The following is a 25,193-nucleotide window of genomic DNA, read 5'->3' as shown; positions in this document are numbered from 1 at the left end:
TTCACCTGGCCAGCTTCCCCCAGGGAGGCCACACCTCAACTGTGGGAGGTGCCTGAAGGATACGACCCGAGTCCCATGTGCCCCATCCCACACTGGAGGTTCATGGGGGCTTACATATGACAAATACAAGGTCAGTAACTTTGGAAAGTTGGCTTTTTATGCAGCTTTTCAATTGCAGTTCCAAGAATGTCCATCGCTGACAAACAAGGTACTTCACACAGGAAATGGGAACTCTTTATTTCAATTAATGTTTTTGGGTTCCATTCAGGACAGCAGGAAGGCCCAGCTCATCTCTCAAATGGCCAAGGAAGAATTGCTGGAGCTGGCCCACATGATTAAAGAGCAGCTGATCTTAATTTTCACTGAAGTCACCAAGTGATGTAATAATTCTGCATATAATTTTGCTTATATAATTCAGTATATAATGCACTGTTCGACTCTGCCATAGATTTTGAAAAATATACAAACCTGTTTTAACCACATTAAAGAGATTTGATAGACAGTTATCAATTACTCAACAGTTTAGGACAATATCAGACACTCCTATAACTTCATTTTAAACTACAAAAAGAACATAAATTCATATAAAATACAACAGATTAAACAAACTTCTCTTTTTCCAAGGAAAAATTAGGTATCAACTCAATCTGCCATAGTGTGAAACATGAATATAAAATAAGTTACCATTAGTAATGCCTGCATTGCTGATCTATGAACTGGTCGAATGAAGTCTTAAAAAAACTATACAGTATTATTGCACTCATGGCTGTGCAGTGTGGACTGGCCAGCACTGAAACAGGGCTCATTGAGTGTTTGTCCAGGAGGCACAACGTGGCTGCAAGAGAGGCATCCAGCCTGCACCAACAGCGGCTGTCTTCAGTGCAGGCCTTCATGGGTCTGCACCACGCGGCCCGGGAACCACCACCCAACGCCTGTGGAGAGACACCTGGGTTACAGCCAGCAACACCTGTGCACCACAGAGCACACCTGCACTGAAACAGCCTGCTGCACACCTGCACTGAGCCTGCTGCACACCTGCACTGAGACAGCCTGCTGCACACCTGCACTGCTGCACACCTGCACTGAAACAGCCTGCTGCACACCTGCACTGAGCCCAGGCCACACCTGCACTGAGCCTGCTGCACACCTGCACTGAAACAGCCTGCTGCACACCTGCACTGAGCCTGCTGCACACCTGCACTGAGCCAGCCTGCTGCACACCTGCACTGCTGCACACCTGCACTGAAACAGCCTGCTGCACACCTGCACTGAGCCCAGGCCACACCTGCACTGAGCCTGCTGCACACCTGCACTGAAACAGCCTGCTGCACACCTGCACTGAGCCTGCTGCACACCTGCACTGAGCCAGCCTGCTGCACACCTGCACTGAAACAGCCTGCTGCACACCTGCACTGAGCCCAGGCCACACCTGCACTGAGCCTGCTGCACACCTGCACTGAAACAGCCTGCTGCACACCTGCACTGAGCCTGCTGCACACCTGCACTGCTGCACACCTGCACTGAAACAGCCGGCTGCACACCTGCACTGAGCCAGCCTGCTGCACATTTGTCCTGAGCCAGGGCCACACCTGCACTGAGCCTGCCCCAAGATGGGGACTCCTAAGCTATGTGTTTTGAAAGCCACAGGTGACACGGGGATGTGGAAGTGGTTTGTCATAAAATACCTACAGGACGTGAACTCTTTGCTACTAAAAGCTGTGGAGCTTTTGCAGAGGAGCAGGGCAGTACACCAGAGCATGACAGTATTCTGCTCTCCAGGGTTAAGCAAGGAACAGACAGCATCCTGTTCCCCAAGGCTCTGGAATTCAACTGAGTTAAAGCCAGGGAGACCTTAGCCCCTGGACAGAGGCTGTTCCAATGCACGAAAGCAATGCTTCTGATCTCTGCACCACACACTTCATTGGCATTAGGCCTTCTGCCTGCTGTAACACACGTTCTCCTGCCTCATGGAATGCCAGCTTCCTGCTCTGAGACAGGCAGAATGAGCCACATCCCGAAACCTCCCACCCAAACAGCCTCCATGACACCACATGTGGCAGTTTAACATCAGAAACATTTAACTGAACCAACACACAACCCTAAAGTCCAGTCTCCAGTGTGCCCGTCTTACCTGGGCACACGCACTGGTGACTGGAGGAGACTTACGAGAAGTTTCAGTGCTGATCAATGGGGCTATGATCGATGATGGGGCATTGACTCCATGTGCACATTGAGCTTCATCTCGTTATCAAGGATCTGTACAAGCTGCTGCATGGAAGGGAGGTGGCCAGACTCCAGTTTAGACCACACTGGGACATCTAGTGCAGAACACACGTTGGAGAGAAGCACCGTTACACTGCGAGCATCAGGAAACAGGCACAGCTGGTGTAAACGTGGAATTGAGAAGCTCTAGGAAGCTGTGTGAGTTGGCACTGATCTATGTTGAGGAAAACGTCTGAATCAATAATGCTTCCAACCTCTGGCTATGCTGAACCCCAGCCCAACTAGGACAGCAGAGTGTCTAATGCTTCCATTTAGAAGTGCTGAAAAATCAGTACTGTTGTCCATCACTACAGACAATCTGGTAATAGTAATGGATTCTTTAGGATTCCAAAGCTAAAGCATGCTGCAGAACAGACAGGAAAAGCATCTGATTGGACAGTACATGCCCATAGCTAATGGTTTCTTGTTTAATGCACATCACACACAAAGAAAGAATATAACAGTTATTCCAAGGCACCAAATATCCCTCTGAGTAAGTTTTTACAGAGCTGTTCTAGAATATCTGACATCTGTATAAATTGCTTTATAAGACTTCTATGATTTTCATCTATTCTGATAGACAACATCTGAAGATCCAAATGGATGGCAATGTCCACATATCACATTTGGGACATCAATTTCCTGACACCATCCCTCATTCTCCCCACTCCACAGCTCTGACATGTGTCTGTATAGGTGACATTCTTCAAACAAAGTCTCAGCTCACCATTCAAAGTGATTTCAAAAGCCCCAGTGGACATACACTGGTTCTCAATCATGTTGCTCAGGAAGAAGACCATCATGCAGGCGTACACCTGGAAGAGAACAAAGATCCACACAGACCTCAGCCACGTCAGGCACACCTGCTGTTGTTTACAGGTGCCTCTGAACTCCCTCTGTGATTGCTCAAGGAATGTTCCCATCTACAGACACCTCCCCTTCCTCCTTTTACACAGACTGTGCACCCTGCCTTCCCCAGAAAAGCACCAAACCAGCTGCAGCCCCACCCAACTCGCAGCCTCCGCACACCTCTGGACCCAGCACAGCCAGCTGCAGCGGGGCCGGCAGTGTGACATGGAACTCAACTGCTCCCAGACACAGCCTGTCACTGTCACAGCAATGTCCAGATCACAGAGCCAAGGGCCCAGCACAAACAGCAGAGCAAGGCAAGTCACGTGCATAGGAGCCACCGACCCTCCTGCACGCCGCCAAGCTCTTCATCTGGAATCTTCTCTGCGCGTGGGTGACTAAGGAAAGGACAGCATCCTCAGCAGTACAGCTCCTCCCTCACCACCAGCACCTAATTTCCTTTTCCTGTTCACAGGCACACTCACACAAGTCACTGCAACACCACAGAACGTGGCACAGGACAGCAGCTACGCACCGCAGCCAGCCACAGAGTTGGCCCATTTAATTCAACTGGAAATATTACAGCTTCTGGGCATGCAAACTGGCCAGTGAAAGACCCAGGGCACTGGGCAGCTCAGCATGGAGGTCTGTAAATTACTTTAGTGGAATAAATCTGGAACAAGGTTACTCTAAATCACAGTACAACATCCTGAATCTACTGGCATCATCAGTACTGACTCATGGGGATATTCTCCCACAATGTCATGCCAGTCTGCTCACCAAAAACACCCACAACATTTCAACTTCATTCTTCTAACGCCCTTCTAATTGCTGCCTAATCTATCAGGAGTCTGATGGAAGCATCAACTGCAAAACCGTTATGAGACAACAGAAAAAGGAAACTAATTTTAACATCAACAGTACTGGCTTGAAATGCTCTTCTTGAGCCCTAAAAAATAAAGAACTCTCTTATCATCTTTGTCAGCACATTAACCTCAGCTGCCCCTCTGTAGTAGCAGCAGCTTGGAAAGAGATCAGAGAAGCACACATGGGTTTGTCAAAAGCATAAAGCACAACTGGTAAGAATTATTCTACCATAAGGCTGCAGCACATGAAAGGTAAATCAGTCAGAACTGAGGGACTCACAGAGCACCTCATGAAGTAACGCTGAAGCTGCTTTTTCAGACCCAAAGAAATATGTCCTTTACCTTGTTTTCCTGGCCCCACTGCCAGATGCTTGGAGCTTGCATGCCAAAGAAAGCAAACGGGTCCTTGCCAACGATGATTAAGCCAATTAATACTAGTTTAAAGACAGACAGGAAGGATGCTATGTGCCTGTTGGAGACAACACAGACCAGTGACTGAAAGGTTCAGTTCCTACTTCACCAAACATAACAGTAATTCACCTCACTAGAATTTTGACAGCGTACAATCAAATATTTCAGGGGAAGTATGAAACTTTCCAAGGTTTATCTCACTGTAAAAAAAAACCAAACCAAATCAAACCAACAAAACAAAAAAAAACAACACACGTAACACCCCCAGTAAGGCCCTGCTTTTGCACAGCAGCCAAAATGACACCTTCCTGTAAACCACAGATTCTTCTGCTCCTCAGCAGACTTCAAATGGGACTTTGCTTTTAACTTATATATGCCTGAACTGGATAACAGATTCAGTTTCTAAAGCTGTTCCATATTACAGACATGTTTGACTGACAGGCACCACTTCCTGTGGAACATTTCCCAGTGATGTACAGCTCCCCACAGCCTCCCACCACCACAACCCTGCCAGAAATCGGGCCAACGAGTGTTCCAGGAGCCACCCAGTAACTATGGCATCACTCTCCAGCGTGGGCACATTGCTTTAAGTAACAGGAATAACACTATTTTGCCTTTTTCTGAATTTCTTTGGGCTTTCCCCCCACAGCTGCAGCAAAGGCCACTCCAGCAGCCCCCAACCTGAGGGGAGCTCTCCCCTGATTCAGATGTTAACACTGAACTTTCCCTTCCTCTGTGTCCTTAACCCGTTACAGGGATTTGTCATTAAGTGCATAAGCCTGAGCAACAAATTGAATTTATGTCCAGATACAGCATGAAGAAAAGCTGGGAAAATTCACTGTTTCAAAAAAAAGTTACGTAATTTATTTTAGGTAGGATATGACAGGCCTCATTATACAGATAGCCAGACAGTGACACTTGTATGGAAAACTAAAGCAGCTACCTGGAAGGCAGAAAATCACATACAAGAAAATCATACAAGCGTCCTTGTATTAAATTGGAATAGAAAATGCCCTTAAGTTGACATTTCCAGTATTATTTCAGTGTAAATGCATGCGTTTAGCACTGGACAGCAGGCAGACAGAGGCGAGACACTCACCTATAGATAGGTTGAGGAAGGTAGTTCTCCCCTTCGATTCGGATGTCTGGGTACCGCTGGCTGATGACCCGCATGTACTCCTCAAACACCCGCCTGTAGCCTCAGGAGACACTGAACACAGACAGCACTGTCACCACAGCTCCAGGGCTGCACGGCACAGCCGCTGCCCAGCAGCACTCACCCTCTTCATACCCCCGTCCAGCTAAAATAGAACTCACGTTTTTTATGGCACAGGAAAAACCTGATCTGCAGTGAAATTACACATCACAAATCCCAACAGGTAAGCCCTGGCTGTGACACTGATTTGCTCCACATTCCAGCACAGACACAGAGATCTGGAAATACCCACTAAGCATCAAATCACTCACTTTCCCTGGAAAAATCTGTTAAATTAGGATTAATTTAGGAAGTCAATGTAAGCAATCCGATGCTCTGTGCCAAAAAAAAAAAAAAAAAAAAAAAAAAAAAGTCTTCACCCAGAGCCGTCTGAATCCCTCTCTGGGACTGTGCAAACAGGCAATGTCGCTCCCAGCCATCTCTATGTCAGCACCACACGGGAACTGCAGGAGTTCGATATTCCCGAGCGATCCTCTGCCTCGCCTTTCAGCAGCCGCCTCTACAAAACTGCGGTAAATCGCCGAAGACCCCGAACCAAGCACCCTCCCCTGAGCGCTCCTGCGGTGCCTCAGGGAGCCGCAGGGCCCGCCCCGGCTCTGCTCCGGCCGCCACCCGGCCCTGCCCACCCCGAGGGCCGGGAACCGTAGTGACGAGAGCTCCGGCCCTGTTGAATTTTTTTCTCCCCGCCAACAGGCTCCATGCGCCAGGGCTGCCTCAACCCTGCTCGGAGCTGCTGACACCATCGGCAACACCGCCGGAATGGTGCAAAGGTGCCCGGGCGCACCGACTGCAATACGGGCCCTGCACCAAAACACAAAATTACAGCCATTGCTAAGACATCGATTCCTCCCAAACGTTAGGCCCGCACCGGCACAACGTCATACACGGCATTAAAGGGCCCGAAAAGTGCGATTTTACAGCGGGTGGCCGTAGAGCGGGGCCCACTGAAAGAGCCGCCGCCCGGTGCCGCCTCCCACGCTCCAACAGCGCCGGGCGCCCCGACAGGTCGCCTGGGGCGCGGCGGCCCCTGGCCCTGGAGGAGGCTCCTCCACGGACAAGAGCGAGCGAGGCCGCCGCAGCGCTGAGGGAAAGGAAGGGAAGAAAAACGAAGAAGGGAGGGAGAGGCGACGGCCCGGCGGACGCCGCCATTTTGGCCGCCGCCATCTTGGCGGGCGCCCCTCACCAGATCTGAAACTTGAGCAGCGGCCCGGTGGCGTAAGCCATGCGCAGCTTCTTCGCCGGCAGCCCGCCCTGCTCCGCCGCCGCGGCGCCGCCGCCGCCCGGTGCCGCCGCCAGCCCCGCCAGCAGCAGCAGCAGCAGCCGCCGCAGCCCCGCCGCTCGCATCTCGCCGCCGCCACTGAGGCACCGCGCGCGCCGCCGCGCCAAGGTCACGCGCACGGCGGGGGCGGGGCCATGGCCGCAGCCCCGCCCCGGCGCGCCCCCTGGCGGTCACACTCCGCTCGCACAGCTCGCTGTTAGTAAATGCTCTTTATTGTCATCGGCAGCCCGTCATGGCACAAAGATCGCTTCTCTTTTTAAATATAATAAAGCTATCAAGTGTCTTTATCGCCTTCCCTTCTCCCACCCAAATAAGGAAAAACAGTCTGATTTAGGCAGTATGTTATCAGAAAAGGAGTACATTTCTCGTTGGAACAGCAGCAGAACTGGCTGATGGATACTCATCACTTGCTTACAGCCTCATGTGCACGGATCTTTAGGAAAACTCTTTTTTAAAGGCAAAGGTTTCGAAACCTTAGTCATTAGCTGACATGTTTAACAAACTACATTTTGCATGAACTTTGTGTTAGCACCACACTGGAGCTCGAGGAAAATTTAAACACCAAGTTCTAGGTCTTCCAGTTCCTTAAGGAGAGCAGCTTCTTTCTGAATCTTCTCCACCTAGAGCAGAAAATGTCATAGATGTAGCTTATTATAAAATAAACCTGGAATAAACTGCACAGATCTCAATAGTACCTGATTCTTCTCCAGCTGTTTGCCAGCAGCTGCCTGTTCTTTTAGCTGCTCAATTGCCTTTAGTTTCTGAAAACAAACAAACAAAAATATTGGTGAAACAAGAACAGAAAAAAGTCTTAGAAGTTGCTGATGTGCCTGATGTGCCTGGAGGCAGGTCTCTATGGAAGGCACAATGCCTTAAGCATCTCCAGATGCTTCACCCAGAATTTCCCACCCATAACAGACATTTCTTTCAAGAACAGTTCTTTCAAGAACAGAACCTAGGAACAGCAGTACTTCATCTCTGAAACAAACACCAGGCATTGTCTCACTGAAGGGCTAGATCCAAAATCGGAAATTACTCCATCACCATCCCTCTTCCCCACACATTTTCCTCAAAAAACCTGGGAAGTTAATCCAGAGACTATGAGCAGCAGGAGGCAGCCAAGAGAAACGGGAAAGATTCTCTAGCCAGAACTTAACAATTTCTGTTCTGGAATTATTTAACGCAAGAATTCTCAAGACTGGCAGTGAACTCTGCACTCATGCCACAAGGCAAAGCACAGGGCGCTGTGCCCTTGGCAGATGCAGGTCCCAGCACTCACAGCATGCACGGAGCTCCTGGCTGAGCACCAACACCTGCCCGTGCACCCTGACCCTCAGCTGGGGACTGGCTGCACCTCCACAGCATTCCTGGCCAGGGCCTGAGGGTCAGCTTTAAAAACTCCTCCCTGTGCTGCCACCTCTGATGGACCCTCAGGAACCCTGGCACACGGTGGCCTCCACTGCTGCACAGGCTGGGAGGGCAAAGGGAGGTGGGTACAAATCTGGGACATTCCCGTGAAGGTACCTGCATCCTCCTGCACTCGGCTCACCTTACACTTGCACTAGGTCTGGCAGACCAGCCCTTGGAGGAATACTGTCTGTTAGAAAAAGAATCTCTTCACACCTTTTTCAAATTCTTTATCTTCTTGTCCACTTCAGGATCTCCCGTGGTCACGGCTGGCACAGTGTTCTGCAGGGCATTCTGTGGGGTTTTGACCTGGGCAGGGCCTTGGTGTGCATCACCTTTGGCCTCCTGTAGACACATAAACACAATCTAGAAAACACCTTTGATTACAAAGAGAATGAAAAATGTCTTTAATCACTTTAGAGGATCCATTTAATATTCCTTCTTTCCCCATTTTGCTGGTGTATTCCAAAATCTGGGCATGACTTGCTCTGAGGTACTGCATTATCCATTGATCTGCCTTCCATGGACAAAGGCTTATCTGGAACAGCTCACATGCTGTTTCTTGTTTAATTTCTACTTCCTCAAGATCCCAACCACACATAGCACAGGGAAACATCAGTTTTAGGGTGATATGACAAACACATACACAAGTATTTTACAAAGCACACTTGGGTCACTGTCTCTGAAGCAAAAAAAAAAAGGGCTCAAAACCAGTGCTAGAATTTTTTAAAAATAGCATTTAAAGAAAATATTGCTTCAGAGGTTTGTAGAAATTGGAAGGCTGATACCAAAAGCTGACTTTTATCTACCTAGACAATGAATAGTTAAGTCCAGAAGCGATAGACAGGCTGTCTCTGGCCTGCCCTAAAAACACACCTCAGCCTCAACCTGCTGGGAACACCAAGCACCCACCTGTTCTTACTTCCTACCTAAAACCAAAATGCATTCTGCAGCACGTCAGAATCACTTTGTCTCCACGCTGATTTTGGCTAACATTTGCAGCAGCTCAGCAAAGCTGTTACCTTTGAATCACCCTCCTGTACCTGCTGTTCTCTGGTTAAACCCTGCTGCCCTTCCCACACTGCTGCACAAGCTGCTGCTCTGAGACTGACCACTGCCCTTTGGGGCAGCTAATTAACAAATTAACTAATTAACGTGATCCTCGTAAGAACGACTTTTTCAGTACCTGTTTAGCTGCTTTCTTTGCTTCATGTTTCCTCTGATTTTTGAGAGCTGTTTTAGACAGTGGCTTATCAATGCCTCCCAGCTGGGGTTTCATGTTCTGGGGTGGCTCATCCTCATGCTGCAGGATATGCAAAATGGTTAAAACCCCATATTCCATGTTGGCACAGAAACCCCAAAATCTACCTAAGCCAAAATCATATGCAAATATGAACCAGAAAGAAAAAAGAAAGAAAGGAAGTGGGGAAAAAAGTATGCACTCCTTGGAACAACCTAAGAAGGGTAAAAAGGGTTTCAAACTCATCCACTTGAGTTTGCATGGGAGTACCCTGCGTGCCCTAATGATTTCATAGATTTCCAGTAAGAAAACAAAATCATTAAGTTTTCTATCTCAGGAAGGAAATAAAATCCAAGAGGAATAACCTAGCACAAAATGACTGAAGCATGGCATTTTGCTGTTGCTGACAGCTTTCTAACCCAAACTCCTGATGACCAGAGAGGAAGGCTGAGTGCTGGCAGGGGAGATGGGGGGGCTCTTGGGAGGCAGTGGGGGCTGAGAAAGGGGGCTGTTTGGTGTTTTTAAGATAACTCTCAACTGTGGCACTGTATTTTTTTAATGCATGTGACATTTTGCCCAAATAAGTAAGCAGAATTATTTTACTGTCTCTTTTCCCTACTCCCTCTGCTCAGGGATGGTCTGTGAGAGCAGCCCTCAGTATGGCTAACAGACTGCTCGCAGGCTGAGTCTCCTGAAAAAGCACCAGGCTCAAAATCAAAGCTCTCTGGGACTCAAACATTAAGGGTGCAGCTGTTACATGGAATTAGTTGCTACTCAGCCTACTTTGGAATCTTGCAGAAAGAAACTAATTGTACAAGCAGATCACTGTACTGAAATGTGTTTAAGCTGCAGCTGACTTGCTAATGATCCAATGTCTTTCTAATAAGTACATTTACCTTATTAAAAAAAAAAAAAAACAAAACAAAACAAAAACAAGAAAACCAAGAAAGAATGGCTGTTGGGAGGCCACTCAAGCCCCAGGCTGCCTGGGTTCAGAACTGGCAAGTCAAGTCACCCAGATCAGAGGCTTCTGTCCTAACCAGAGCACTCAATTTCACTGCAAGCCACACTTGGAGTTTAGTGTTTCAGTGCACGTTGCACAGAGCATTACAAAAGTTTACAAATGCTTTGTGAAAGGACAGTATTTGGGCCAAAGAGATGAGAGCTTTCTAGCATACATGCTTGCAAACTGTGAGCAAAGTGCCAGAGAAGGTCACCGAAACCCCTCCAAACCCCCACAGTGCTGCCAACCTGGTTACTCTTCTCATGCTCCCCCTCAAAACCCCACACATGCGTGAGGCCAAGCTCCAAGGAGACATGAGACCAGCGGTCAGTTCCCACAGGACACTGCTACTCACAAGCTTGGAGCTCGTCACAGGCCTGTTCCTCAGGGCAGGAGGTCTGTACGCCTGCGCAGGCCTGGGCTCAGCACGGGGCAGCTCGCTGGGCACTGCCTGGTACTTCACGGCTCTCTCCGGGAACACCCCGTCCAGGAAGGGCTGCCAGAACACCTGCCACATCTCCTCGTCACACGGGACCTCGTAGGAGTGCAGCACGGAGCCCGTGTAGTGCCAGATCTTGTAGCCGTTGCCGACGCGCAGCCGGGGAGCGCACGTGGCCGTCACAATGTGCTCCCCGTCGGGACACCAAGCGAAGTATGTGGAATCCGAGGCCACGGGCTTGGAAATGAGTCTGTAGTTTTTAACGTCCCACACTTCCATCTGTCCCCTGAGGTTTCCAAACCCTGCCAGCACCAGGATGTGTCCGTGGGGGCTGTAGTAGGCAGCATTGCGGGGCCCGGTGCCAAAATCAAACACAGGGTCGCATTTCAGGTTAAAAACCGTGGCTTTGGCAGGCATGAAACCATACACAGCACAGAACTCGACAGAATTGGGGCTCCAGGCAACATCGTAAATAGGGCCACTTTTTGCTAAAGGAAAATGAAAAACATGCAGCTGTTGAGAGATTGCGTTTTTTCAGAGCAAGCCAAAACAAAATCCATTGTGACTCTTCATGCTTTGCTAAAGTGCTGTATTCTAATTATTGACAGTGAAAATTAATTCTGCTAACAACAGAGGGAAAAACAACCTTGTATCTTCTGATAATTTTAGTTACAGTTTGCAACAATAACTGCAGTCATTCCAAATTACCTCTAGGTAATTTGGTAGGGCCAGCACCAACACTAACAGTAAGCAAAGCTTGACATGTAAAAAAATTCTGTTTTTTTTTTTCCTCAAGTATGACCTCAAGACCTTCTCAAACTGTCCCACTGGAAACCTGTGAAAACAGGAGTTTTATACCAGCTGGATAATAGTTTCTCTTCTTTTAATCTAAGAAATATTGCGTAATTCAGCTTTGCAGAGGTAATAAATAGTAACCTGAGTTATCTTTGGACCATGCCCATGCACAATATTTTATAAGTCAGATTTTAATGTGAGTGAGCACACAAAAATGGCTTTACATGTAATGATCAAAACTTGGTACTGTTAGAAGTCATTTTGAGGGCTGGAACATTAGGAGATACTGAAGAATAATGAATTAGTGATGAAAACTCAGGTAAAATACCCAGAGGTAAATACAAACCACATTATAACTTTTCATCATCGCAGTTCATATAAATGCCAAGTGCATTACTGAATCCTTAAATCCAGAGTTGACCCAAAATGTTCAAACTGAGTTAAATGGTTCATGCCTGTTGTCACTGTGAAGTCTCATCTTTAGAAACAAGGATGTATAATCACACGGTGTGTTCCCCTTTTCAGTGACATTAACCCAATACAGCTCAGCTACAGAGGTGACAGAAAATGACATTTGGTGACAGCAGCAGCTGGAGAGATGAGGGCAGCTCCATGCAGGCTTCAGAGCTCTGCCAGAGCCTGCAGCAGCACCACATCTCAGTCAAAAATGAAAAGCCCTCTGCAAATGCCAGAGAGGAGAAAAGCTTCAAAACTGCACCTCAAAAAAGATCCAGCTCCACAGGGAATGAGGCACTGCTCACTCCAAGTGCCCACCACTTGCTTTTATCAGTTTGGGCTTTTCCTTGAAAAGGAATAGCTAAATTAAATGAAAAGACTTCCTGTTAAATATAGATACAGTAGAAATAAAAAACATTTTAGTAAGTATGTAGTTAAACAAGTAGTGCTCTTCAGCTGAGAAACTGCTCCCAAAGAGATTCTATATACTGAGTCATAACCCAAATTCTCCTTCCCCAGTGGAGTTACTGTCAAGGGGAAATGGGGCACAGTACTTGTCCACAAGCTTTGCAGCAGAAGGCAAACTGGAAATGTTCCCAGTCAGCACTGTTACATTTACAGTACCTCCAGCAAAGGTAGTCCACATCACCCCATCCCCAGTGCTCCCAACAAACTGCCCTCTACAATCCCAAACGGGCCAGATGTTTGCACACAACAGCAAGAGCTTGAGAGCAGGAAAAAAAATCCCCACAGGGGAAGTTAAGACATGGACTTCCAGTTCAAGCTAGTCACGGGAATTAAGGACATTTATCTGCTGCTCCCCAGTATGTCATTTTTATGTCTTAAAACACTTTCAATATTACAATACAGAATAAAGGAGTTTTATTTTCCAACACACTTCAAAACATTTCACTCTCACACTGCCCTGGCTCATTGAGGGCAGTATCTTGCACGTGTTAAAGTGCAGGTAGGACTATTCTGTTTGGTGACACATTCCTGCCTGTCATGGATTCTCAGACATCAACCTGGCTCCACTGTCCAGGTGTTTTCTCAGCAAACGAGCATAGTTCCCTCCCTGTGTACCTGAACACCTTCCCAAACAAACTATCACTATGTCTTAACTGGAAGCCTTTGCTCTCTGCCACTGACATTAAGATGCTAAGTCTATCCAAGGTAAGAAAATTCAGCTACTGAAAAAAAAAACCCACACCAACCCGGAAAAAAAAACAACACCTTCCTGCAGAGGTAAAACACCAAACCAAAACAAGGTGAAGGATTTTTTGCTTCGAGGACTTTGCTGTGAGGGTCAGCTAGTGAGGGTGAGCAGGGCGGCAGGGGCAGGGCTGCTGGGCAGCACGGGGTACTCACGCAGCTGCACCACGGCGCTCTCCCCGCTGGCCGCCACGTAGTGCAGGGTCTGCTCGCCGTAGTACGAGGCGCCGCTCTTGTCCACCTCGGTGCTGGCAACCACCAGCACGGCCGTGGCTGCCAACAGACACAGTGAGTGCAGCAAGCTGCTGAGCACCACAGCACCAGACAAAGCAAAATCAGCTCCGCTAGGAGTGCTTGTGGAGCAGGGCTGGTATCATTCCCTTTGGAACTGGGTTTTTCCTAAATGCTAACACATAATCATTGAATGACTTCGGTTCTTGGGTGGAAAACCTCAGCTCAGTCTATGCATTTACTATTAGATCACAAGCAAGTGAACATCCTTTGCAGCTAAAAAATTTAACTTTTAAATTTTTAAATTTTGTTTTAATTTAAAAAAATTAAACTACGTCAGAAACCAAACATCCCGACCAATCTTTGACTGAAACATCTCTTCAACATCTTCTATATGCACATCTGTTATCCAAAGCTGTGGCGCTGCAGAGCAGGGCACTGTCTCATCAGGGCAAGGCCCAACCTGCCCTTTCCCCCACCACAAAATGTCTTGAGACAACAATCTTTGCTGTCTCTCACAGTCCCCAAGCATGGTTTCTACATGTATGCAACACCTTCCTTATATTCTAAACTATGTGGGTTGAAGGAAAATGACTTGTACAAAATCATTCTGAAACCGCTCATTGCTAACAAACAACAAAGCACAGAGGCCTGTCACCTCACCACCACATATCTATGCATACAGTTATCATATCTATGCATACAGAGAATTCTACAGATTAAGATCATATCATCACATGAACTGTTGTTATGTTTACAGTCCAATTATATTATCGACACAGAATGCAAAATTATGTAGGAATTTGTCATTCAACTGAAAAATTTACCAGCACGTATAGAATATTTTCCAGTACAATACAAAAAATTATGAAAGTCACAGGATAAGTGCTGAGCACTCCAAGCTGTGCAGAAATGCACCTCAGCAAGGCATTAATAGCTTGCCCTCAAGATTTATCAACATACGCAAATTAAACACAAACCCCACACAGTAAACAAAGTAAGTCAATCCAAAATGAGCACAATTCAAAAGTCTCAGTACACAACTGCTGTACCTTTTTTGTTCCATAGCATTGTCACCTTGTCAGCTTTAAAAAAGCTTTTGTTGGCTAGTGCTGACTGCGGGCCTCCAAAGTTGGGGTACTGGTAGAGCCTGACAAAGGACGGAGCACCTTTGCTGCCTGGGACATAAACAGCAACCTGAAACAGCCACGAGATTTCACTGCAGGTTAAAGCCTTGGCAGCACAGGGCATAGTTACTACCAGTACATTGTACTAAAATCACAGTGGGGTTTTCATAAGAAAACCAAAAATAAGATTGGAAGCTGAATCAGAAGTACCTTGGTTGGCTGTGCTCCTGGGGACAACACGAAATCACTGACCTTCTGCAAATGCAGCTTGTTTGCAATGGTATCTGCCAAGAAAAAGGCCACAGATGTGTGGTGTTAATGACAAACCACGTTACCTGGACGTCCTAACCACATCCTTCCATGGGGCTGTATCCTGGATAACACAGACCAGTAAAGGCAATCACAAGGATCTCTTTTTCTAGGCAAACAAACATTATTTTCCCATTTCACCTACAAAGCCAACTTGAATCAAGCCTATGCCTGAAACCCAGCACTTAGTATTTAAAAGTTCAAAAAGCAAAGGCAGCCTCTGAACCCAAGGTGAATGCAGCTGGTGTTTGAAGCAGATATTCTTTGCCTTATCTGTGCTGGCTTCGGTCACATTCAGGTGCCCTTACACAGAGGCAGGGCCTCTCCCCTCTCAGCTCCATGGGATAACTCTTCCCAACAGGCCTGCTCAGGGCTCAGCATTGCCCCTTCCCACAAACAACTGCTGGGAACAGCGTCACCCCACGGCTCCACTGCAGCCAGGAATGTGCACTGCCAGCAGGTCCTGCTGAGGCTGACATTCCCTGCTTCCCACAGCTTGGTTAACATCAGCAGGGCTACTTCTCAGGAAACTCAATCTCTCGTAGCCCTAATTCTTCTATCAACTTTAAAACAAAACAAAGAATGCAAAACTAAAACCACATGCTGCTGTTCTCCCCTCAGATTTCTTTAATTGCTTTACTTTTTTGTTCTAATTAATTTTTATCTTTCTGTTTTTTTCTTCCCTATTCCCTTTTCAACATCTATTGACTCCAGATATTCTACCACCAACAGTAAATCTCCGTGGTAAAAATCTTCAGGCTTCACTATTTCATTTTTGCCATCAATTTTTAATGAGCCATTTTTAGCAGTCTATTCACAGAATGTGCACAACCCAAGGAAGTAATCGTAGATCACTTTTTCTACAAAACAACTTCCTGGATCTCAGTAAATGAGTAACAATACAGAATCAGGCCTTTTAATTTGAGGATCATATGCATTTCATATCATGTCAGTCAGTGAAAAGATAAATAAGAAAGTGAAAATACACTTCATTAAAGCATAATAATTCTGAATTCCAAACTGAAATAGAATGTAGGCAGTATTTAAAATAAAAGGCAAGTAAATGAAGAAACAAAGAAAAACCTGAAAACAAAAACCACCCCTCAAAAGAAGCAGCGTTTATAGAAGGGATGAAATGTAGAGAAATAGTTGCATACTGAAGTTGTTGTTTTCGAAGAAGTGCACTTCATTGTTCACATTTCTGGCACAAATGCTTTCATCATCTGCCCAGCAAGGACACCTGCACATTAAGGGAGAAATCAGAAACAAAATGATGCTCATCATTAGCATCCCAGGATTGTCTTTCCCCTCTATTGTGAAGCCAGTAAGTTCAAACATGATACATTTTATGTGGATAAATGACATCTGCATAGCAAAAATATACAAGTGGACGTAGTTACTGTCTGTTCAGCTTTCCTCTGTGGTGCAAAGTGGGAGTGAATTTACAGTGAACTACACACAGACACTCACAGGCACAGACTCTGGCTTTCAGTCAGCAGCAGGCACTGCTTTGAAAGCCAAAACGACACTAACAGTTTGTGTTAGTGTGATTTACCTGGATTCACCATTTACCTGGATCAGATTTTGAAACCCACATTTCTTTGTAAACAATTAGCATCTGGAAGGCTTATTTACCAGTTCTGAAGCTTTTTCTGCACAAAAGACTTTAAGCATTTTCCAGTTCTCAGATCATGGAGCTGCAGGTTGGGCACCCCTGCTGTGCCATCCTTAGCAGCTGCAAAAAAACATAGTGGTATTTGAGGCTTAAATCTGCTTCACCTCAACATCCCACCTCATGGTTCTGCATGAACTTCTTGCAAGCATGCAACTTCTGCCCCTGAGGGACCAAAGCCATGAATGCTGATTGCTGGACCTATTAACCTCAGTCTGTTTGCAGAAAGAACTCACATTCTGAGGTGTAAGGTTTCTACTCCCCATTGCAAGGCTGCAACCAACACCTGCACAGCTTTTTAATCCGAAACAAAAACCTTCCTCACAGCAAACAATGGAGGCACGTTTTCCACTCCAATGTTTTGCTCTGTGAGGTGATTTTGTCCATTCCATCACAGTCACAGCTCTCTCTGCAAGCCATGCAGAATGGTTCTGCTGCTTTTAAACTGTCTGTACTCTCCTCTTTACCCTGTGCTACCCCAGGCTAGCACAGCCTGCCTGCTGCTGCCAGTGATTTGCAGCAGCCCCAGAACAGCTGACAGCTTGTGCTGCCTTCTCGTATCCTACAGCCTGTCCCTGTTCCCAGTCTCCCCACAGCCTGGCCAGCTCCCAGGGCCCAGCCTTGTCCAGCTCCTCCCTCCCAAGGCAGCATGTACACTGTCTGTGGCTCGGACAGAACTGCAGCTCTCAGAACCAGGAACTCAAACCCCCCAGGAGGCAGAGGAGGGGATAAAGCTCTGGGCATGGAGAACACTCCAGTCATGGGCCCCAGGGCAGGACACAACTGCTCCAGGACAGCACACCATCTCCCCCACCTAGCCAAGAACACAAGCCTGCAGGGCACACTGCACCACGACCACTTCCCAAGGCTCAGGAAACACGAGCTTGACCAACAGAGTAACTGTGAGCACTCTGACAGAGCGTGGGTGAGCATGGCCAACACCCCACTGCTGCTCTGACAACGGCATCCCTCCCTCCTCCACTGTGCTCCTGACTGCCCACAGAACTTCCTGCACCCTTCTGCACTGCTCATTTAGCCAACAAATGCACTGCAGAGGCCACAGACACGGACTGAGACCTGCACAAAGCCTGCCAGCTGGCACAAAGCTTCCCCAGCTGGTACAATACTCACTTGCATAGGCCTGCCACGTTGCCAGAACATTATTCTTTGGTGAGAATTCAAGGCAAACTGTCTTTGGGAGATCAAAGGAATGCAGTAACTCAGCTCTGGTGACATTAACAACATTGACTCTGGAACCAAAAGATGCTACTTCAATAAAACATGCTTGCAATAGTTAATTAATGCTGAGAGAATTGTTCAAATATTTGACTCTTCTAGATCTGCCCCAAATTTGGCCAATGTAACAAAACTGGAAGGAAGAGCTTTCCCCACCCCTCCTCTTGTTTTTACTAAATTTTTCCAAGAGCACATTTTAAAACCGGATACCCAAGCATGACAGAAACCAAGAAAAGTGACCACTGGTCAAAACATAACACATATTTTTGTCTGCAACACAGACAAATAGTTCTCTAAACAGGAGAGGGAACTCTATAATGCACCTGATCTATAAAAAAGGAACCCTGTGATGTTCACAAGGTGTATAGACTCATTATTTTCTGTGGACTCTGCTAATAGATTAATCCCAGAGACCAGATACTGGGAGCCATGAATAAAACAACAACCAAACCAAGAAAGCATATCCAGACTGCATGGGAATGGGTGCATTGTAAACAGGCAAAGAACACAAAATGTTTCATCTGATAAACTCAATTTAAAGCATACATGCAAACACTTGCATTAACAGCAATCACCTTTACACTGACAGGAGTAAATGAGGCATGACTGATGCCACTTATTTCATACATGCTAAACATTAAGATAACAAAATGCACCCACTTTTCTCCATTGCACCAGGCAAAGAGCGAGCCGTCCTTGCTAAAAGCAACAGCTTTGCAATTTTTTCCAGAATCCCTAAGGAAATAAGAAATGCATGTGAGTACCCAGCAGCACCACAGTTAAGGTTTTCTTACCAAAAACGAGCACAGCAAGTTTCCTGCTGTGCTCCTGAGGAGCCCTGTGTCACGGAGCAGTCCCTGCTACCCTGCTCAGGCACTGCCACCTGGCAGCCAGAGCTCAGCAAGCGCAAAGCCTTCCAAACCGTCCCTTTTCTGAACTCACTTATGGCACACACTTTTCAATTCCAGAGTCGAATTTCAGAAGGCAATTTCTCTAGTGCCAGCAGTACCTTTGGAACGCCGCGCTCTCGGTGAAGCTGGGGGGCCCGTTCACCATGTACAGCCCCTCGGACCCTCGCACTGCAACAGGAAACAAACAACGCGTTTCAAACGCAGGAGAGTGCCCAGAGAGATGATTTTCTAACTTGTGAACCCCGAGACAGGCACACTCTTTGCCATACTCGCTATAGGGAAATTCCGAGGCAGAAGCGGGGCACGCCCTGGAGCTGCCAGCCCAGCCCAGCCCCCTGTGCAGGATGTGCCCCAGGGCCGGCACCCACGGCCTCGGCACGGCCGCACGCAAGAACGGCTCTTCTCGTGCCCAAATACAACTCTACAGGGTTCGTGCACACCTCAGCCCCGAGAGACCCTAAGGGAGCATTTTAACACACCTTAAATCGACCCACGAGCTGCGCAGCCCTGCCGGGAACGCGTTCTCTCTCAGCTCTCCCGTCACGCTCCCCATTAGGATCCCAACTTACAACAGACGGCAGCGAGCAGCCCAAAATCTGCCCCGAACAACTGCAGCCCCCCAGCCCCGAGCGAGGGGAAACAGGCTCGTGCTCGAAGCTTACAAATGCAGGAAAGGAAAATACACGTCCCTTATGTCATGGACAGTTCAAACAGTGAGACACCGAAAAGAACCCGGCTTTCCAGGAGAGCTTCCCAGAGCAGCGGGTGCGGGCCGGCGCCGGGAGGCTGCGGGGCGGAGGCGCGACCGGGCCCTGCTCCGGGCTGCTGCTGCTCGCCCCGGCCCCGGGCCGAGCGAGCACAGGGCCCGACGAGCCCTGACCGGCCCGGGGGCGCCACTGTCGAGATCTCCGCGACGGGGCCGGACTCGGCCACGCCGCGGCAGCGCACGCTGGGGAGAGGACGCGCGGCGGACGCCGCCGGGCACCGGAGGAGCCCCGGAGGGCCCCGGGGCCACGCCACCCCAACTTCGCTGCCGCCTCCCGCGCACCGACCCCGACCCCGACGCCGCCCGGGCCCGACGCACCTGCGAGCAGCGGCGTGGGCGGCGCCATCTTGGGGCGCGGGCGGAGCGGCGTTTCCGGTTCCGGGGCGGCGGCAGCGCAGCGGCCGCAGCGCGCGCCACGTTCCCGGGGAGGGGGCGGGGCCCGGGGCGCGAGCGCGGGTTGGCGCGCGCGGGCCCCGCCCCCGGCGCGCTCCCGACGTGCGGCGCGCGCGCGGTGCTGACGCGGCAGCGGCGGCCGGGCCGGACCGGGCCGAGCGCGGACATGGTGGCCAAGCAGCGCATCCGCATGGCCAACGAGAAGCACAGCAAGAACATCACCCAGCGAGGCAACGTCGCCAAGACCTCGGTGCGCGGGGCCGGGCCGGGCGGGCACGGGCGGGGGTGGCGGGGCCGCGCTGCGCTGCGCTGACGGTGGTGCTGTGCTCGCAGAGAACGGCCCCGGAGGAGAAGGCGTCGGTCGGGCCCTGGCTGTTGGCTCTCTTCATCTTCGTGGTCTGCGGATCAGGTGAGCGGCCGCGCGCGGGCGGCCGGGCTCGGCTCTGCCCCTGCGGGCCCGGCTCTGCCCCTGCGGGCCCGGCTCTGCCCCTCCGGGCCCGGCTCTGCCCCTGCGGGCCCGGTTCTGCCCCTCCGGGCTCGGTTCTGCCCCTCCGGGCCCGGCTCTGCCCTGTCACTGTCCCGGTTCTGCCCCATCACTGTCCCGGCTGTGCCCTGGCTCTGCCCGGCTCTGCCCCTCCGGGCCCGGCTCTGCCCCTGCGGGCTCCGGCGGCGCTCGGGGCCGCCGAGCTCGCTGCTGGCGCTGCCCGGCGAGCGCTCCCCTCTCCGCTCTCTTGCAGCCATCTTCCAGATCATCCAGAGCATCCGGATGGGCATGTGAGGGGCCGGTCCCGGGCCATGGCCCGCCGGCCCCGGCCGCCGCGGCAGCTGCCGAGGAGCGTTGCGCGGCACCGGCCGTGTCGCATTCCAGGTCCCTTCACGAGTCATTCCGAGTTTTCTAGCCCGTGCCACAGTGCCTTGAACAGCACCACATGTATAAAGCAATAAAAGTCTGTTGTTGATCTACAATCGTGGACCTACTTATTCGCTGAAGATCCGGCCTGCTCTCTGTAATGCGTGGAGCTGTGCGCGACGTAGGTCCGTAGGAACTGGCATCTCTTGTAAACACCGGCCCCAGACCCGTGTCACCCTCACTGTGTGGCTGGAAATGGTTTCGCTTGACGCTGGAAGCCAGGATTCCTGTAGAGCTGGAGCCCGACTGTGCAGCATGTTCCCGAGGAGCCTCCCTGCATCCTCCGTGTGTGCGCAGGGCGGGCCACTGCAGCATGTGGCAGTGCTCGCCGTCCCCACGCCACGGCACCGCCTGTAGCTTTGTCCCAGTCCACGCCAAACGCTTGTCTGTGTAGGGCTCGTGGGTGCTGAGAGCTGGCGCGGCCGGGCAGCAGCTGCTCTGGCAGGATCCCTGCCGGAGCTCCGTGGACAGCGGGAGCACCATGCCCAGCCCTGCGGCTCCCCGCGCCTCGCCCGGCCGTGCCTGTGCTGTAAATACTTCTTGGACAACTTTCAACAAGTGGTGATAGTTTTAAATTTGACAATGTTGTGTGGGAACATTGGGTGTGGAGGGGGGGGACGCGCTGCCTCCCTGCCCACAGTTCTGCTTCTGTATGTGCAGCCCCTGCAGAGTGTGGTGTGTCTTGCAATATATATTTAATCCTATTTAAGGTAAAACCTGCCTTCAACTTGATTTCTTTTAACAATGGATTCAGTATTTAACTGCTTCCCTACTGGTGATCACAGTTCCTTCTTCTGTAGACGACTGTAACTTGAGATCACATGGAAAATGCTGCTATTGATCATATTTCCCTGCTGATGGCCCTGACTGCTGATGGCTCTGCTGTCTTCGTGGTGACAAAGGTGGTGGGAGTTGCTCTGCTGGCGCACGCAGTTGCTAAAGGAAGATTTCTTTTCTCCAGGTTTCTTAGAAGACAAGTTTTAAGTCTGGTTACAGTAGAAATAACAGAAAACAAAATGGGTTGAGGTTAATGAATTGCCTGTTAGCCGTGAAGGAGCAGATCTTCTGTACGCGTTGTATTTCCATGTGGAACCACTGGTGTGAGCCGGGGCCGCCGTGCACAGGGACCCTGTGCTGGGACACTCGTGTGCTGTGGCGGGGAAGTTGTGTCATCGCTGATTTTAAATAAAGTTCTTTTCAAACGCAAGCTGTGTTCACTCTGGCGCGGGCAAAGCAGGGCTCTGCTGGCTGTTGGAACCCGGCCACTCACACCAAACTGGGATTAACTGGCTTTTCCCTGAGAGGAGCTGCCGTGCCATGGGGCACCCGTGTGCATGCTGGGCCTGAGCTGGGGCTGCCACGGCTCTGGATGCACCCAGCCACCCCTCCCCTTCCCGCTGGGGACCAGCCACCCCCCACAGGGGTTCAGCAGGTGCCTTCCTCTCACCTCTTGCCTCTCTGCTCCCTGGGAATGTCACAGAGGCTGCAGGGGGCTGGCCACCTCCTGCTTGGCTGCAGGAGTCATTGGCTGTGCCACCACAGCAGCCGCTCGAGGGCTGTGCGAACGCTCAGGGTGCCTTGTACAAGTTGGTTCTTTGCAGTTCAGTAAATTCTTGCTTTGGTGCAAGCTGGCCACAGCGGTGTGTGCAGCCCTGCCCTGGCACCTGTGTGAGGAGGCACGGGCAGCTGCAGGGCCAGAGCTGGGCTGGCTGGGGGCACCTCTGGAGGGGCCTTCTGGCTCCACACATCTGAGAGCAAAACCTGCAAAACACCACGCTTGTTTCTTTCCAAAACCTTTCAGAGCAATACCCGTTTATCTCCCCTCGCGAGATGCAGCTCCTCGTTCCCAGGCCCTGGCAGCTGACAGTTGTGGCGTGCTGGCAGTGAGCCCGTGCTACAGCTGCGGATGGTCGCGTTCTTCAGGGAGCTGAGCTCGCCCAGGTGACATCATTAACCACCCGCGACACACACATCTCAATTTTTTTTTCTTTTCTCCTGTGAAGCCTTCTCAGGGCTGGCTGCAGGGCTGCGTTTCTGGAGGAGGAGCACACGGTTTGCTGCCCAGGGCGAGGTCCCTGCTGTCCTGCCAGGCCTTTCACAGCTGCTGGAGCCGCACAAGGCGCTGCAACCGCGTCCCGGCGCTGTGTCCGCGTCCCGCCCATCTGCACACGCAGCACACGAGGGCACCCGGCGGCGACAGGAGCCACGCGTGGGGCCAACAGCCCCGTGCAGGGGGAGCAACGCCCCGCGCCGAGGCGGGAGCCGGGACAGGTGGCGGCAGCGTCGCTGGCGGTGACGGCGCGAGAGCCCGAGCGACGGGGAATCGGTCCCCGATCCTGGGCTGCGGGGAGGGCCCGGGACCGGGAACGACAACGGGAATGGGCCCGAGAACGAGACCGGGACCGGGAACGAGAACGGGAATGGGACCGGGAACGAGAACGGGACCGGGACCAGGAACGAGAACGGGAATGGGCCCGGGAACGAGAACGGGACCGGGACCAGGAACGAGAACGGGAATGGGCCCGGGAACGAGAACGGGACCGGGACCAGGAACGAGAACGGGAAAGGGCCCGAGAACGAGGACGGGCCCGGGCCCGGGCGGGGGCGGTGCGGAGACAGCCCCGCCCCGCCCCACAGCGCCGCCCCGCGGCCGCCACCGACCCCGCAGGTCCCGCTGCGCCACGGCCGGACCCGCCCGCCGCAGCCGGGGAGGATCGGGGGACGGGGCGGGGAAGGGTCTGTGCCGCAGCCGGGAAGGGTCCGGGGAAGGGTCTCTGCTCCAGGCACGGCCCCACAGCGCCGGTCGCAGCCGGGGAAGGGCCGCTCTGTGCTCACCTCACCCGGCACCTGCTCCGGAGCCGCCTCACTGCTGTGCCAGCCTTCTGCTGCACACGCTCCCCTGAGCCAGGGCCGCGGCCTTGAAGCTCTCCTCAGTAAGCATTTCCTCCGCATCCTCCACTGTTTCCGTAGCTTTCCCCCACATCTTCTGTCACGTCCTCTCTGAGACGCCGGGCCTAACACGGAGCCGCCTCTGCCCCGCTCCACTGCACTCTGAGCGTTCTGTGACAGCGCGAGTGCAGCCCGCTCCCAGCCCGCGCTAAAGCACACGCTGCCCCGAACGCAGCAGCCGAATCCTTTCTCTTTATACCAAAGCCACGGAACAACGTCGAAGACACGTGTTGGAGCAGCCGCATCTGGTCTGGGGAGCCGGCTCCCGCAGGCAGCTCGCCCCGGGCAGAGCCCAGCGTGGCGGGGCAGCGGCAGGAGCCGCCACACGGGGACAGGGCCAGCACCGAGCCGGGCCCGCACGGCAGCCGTGTGCCAGCGAGGCTCTGCCGCCGGCAGCCGCACAGCTACTGACACCGGGCGGCCTCACTGTGCTGGTCCTTTTCCTCAGGCAGCCTCTCGAGAAGAGCCCGCAGCATTCCCAGATCCTTTTTGCCAGCTCACAGGGCTCTCACAAGCCAAGCTGCTGTCCAGAGCTGAATACAGTTTATCTCTAGGAGAAAACTAAACACAAACCCCCAAAGCAAACCTGACAGGAGCAGAACAAAGCAAAGGCTTTCTAACAGCATCAGTGCAGTCTTTGTTTAATCCTCTTTTTCAGATTTACTAAATGCTTCTTGCTTTCAGAGAAAGTGCCTCTGCAGCTCCCCAGTGTGAAGGATGTGCCCGTCCCTGCCTCACACCTCACACCCAGGGGAACAGGCACTCCGAGGGGAGCAGGGCTGCTCCCTCTGCTCCCAGCACAAAAACAATAACCATCCGAGTCAGGTTCAGAAAGTTGTCTCTGTTCTGTTTCACTCAAAAGTGAACTCACAGGTACAGAGTATCCTCCGAAAAGTTTTAATCAACTACTCACCTGAGGGACTCTTGTTCCCAGAAATCCCCAGTTTGTCCTTTTCTTACTTTACCAGCATCATCCTCACTGTACAGCTAGAGTGAACCAGTGATCACACTGCAGAGGAAGCACACATAGCTACTGGAATATTTTGCTTTCTAATCTGCGTGCACTAAAGTCTCCCAGCAGTGCTCACAGCACAGGACGCAGCAGGCAGAAGACACCAATCCACACCTAATGGAAAGATCATTTTGGTGTTACTTTAGCAAGAACTTTTTACTAAGCACACAACACGGGGTTTGTTTGAACTGTGCTGAACTGATGCTTACCAGGAAGAGGAGATGCTTCTCGGTTCCTGGGAC

The 25,193-nt window shown here is 50.9% G+C and overlaps 3 protein-coding genes across 5 annotated transcripts; 1 reads left to right on the top strand and 2 right to left on the bottom strand.

Annotated features, from left to right (window-relative positions):
- Positions 1 to 212: 212 nt before the first annotated feature.
- Positions 213 to 6,948, bottom strand: SELENOT (selenoprotein T). 2 transcript variants are annotated; one of them, XR_008432668.1, is made up of 6 exons: positions 6,788 to 6,948; positions 5,488 to 5,598; positions 4,320 to 4,446; positions 2,990 to 3,077; positions 2,132 to 2,318; positions 213 to 932 (listed from the first exon to the last, which is right to left on the bottom strand). XR_008432668.1 is itself a non-coding variant. In XM_053952162.1 (6 exons), the coding sequence occupies exons 1-5, from the start codon at positions 6,946 to 6,948 to the stop codon at positions 2,194 to 2,196; spliced, it is 612 nt and encodes a 203-aa protein (XP_053808137.1). In that variant the 3' UTR covers positions 213 to 932; positions 2,167 to 2,193. The 2 variants fall into 2 exon arrangements, 1 of the variants encoding a protein (XP_053808137.1); XM_053952162.1 differs by having other exon boundaries at positions 2,167 to 2,318.
- Positions 6,949 to 7,077: 129 nt separating this feature from the next.
- On the bottom strand, positions 7,078 to 20,090 carry EIF2A (eukaryotic translation initiation factor 2A). Of its 2 annotated transcripts, none has more exons than XM_053952160.1 (14): positions 20,006 to 20,090; positions 19,020 to 19,089; positions 18,671 to 18,745; positions 17,906 to 18,024; positions 16,738 to 16,837; positions 16,260 to 16,342; positions 15,004 to 15,077; positions 14,719 to 14,863; positions 13,592 to 13,708; positions 10,889 to 11,460; positions 9,477 to 9,593; positions 8,507 to 8,635; positions 7,579 to 7,644; positions 7,078 to 7,503 (listed from the first exon to the last, which is right to left on the bottom strand). In XM_053952160.1, the coding sequence occupies exons 1-14, from the start codon at positions 20,031 to 20,033 to the stop codon at positions 7,438 to 7,440; spliced, it is 1,761 nt and encodes a 586-aa protein (XP_053808135.1). In that variant the 5' UTR covers positions 20,034 to 20,090; the 3' UTR covers positions 7,078 to 7,437. The 2 variants fall into 2 exon arrangements, with proteins under 2 accessions (XP_053808135.1, XP_053808136.1); XM_053952161.1 differs by lacking the exon at positions 20,006 to 20,090 and adding an exon at positions 19,401 to 19,722.
- Positions 20,091 to 20,167: 77 nt separating this feature from the next.
- Positions 20,168 to 21,046, top strand: SERP1 (stress associated endoplasmic reticulum protein 1). Its single transcript, XM_053952163.1, has 3 exons — positions 20,168 to 20,330; positions 20,414 to 20,489; positions 20,818 to 21,046. The coding sequence occupies exons 1-3, from the start codon at positions 20,247 to 20,249 to the stop codon at positions 20,856 to 20,858; spliced, it is 201 nt and encodes a 66-aa protein (XP_053808138.1). The 5' UTR covers positions 20,168 to 20,246; the 3' UTR covers positions 20,859 to 21,046.
- Positions 21,047 to 25,193: the final 4,147 nt, after the last annotated feature.

Source organism: Vidua chalybeata, chromosome 10, assembly GCF_026979565.1.
Source record: "Vidua chalybeata isolate OUT-0048 chromosome 10, bVidCha1 merged haplotype, whole genome shotgun sequence".
In the NCBI taxonomy this organism is placed as follows: domain Eukaryota; kingdom Metazoa; phylum Chordata; class Aves; order Passeriformes; family Viduidae; genus Vidua; species Vidua chalybeata.
The sequence above is the reverse complement of the archived record's forward strand: the minus strand, read 5'-3'. Positions and strand labels throughout refer to the sequence as shown.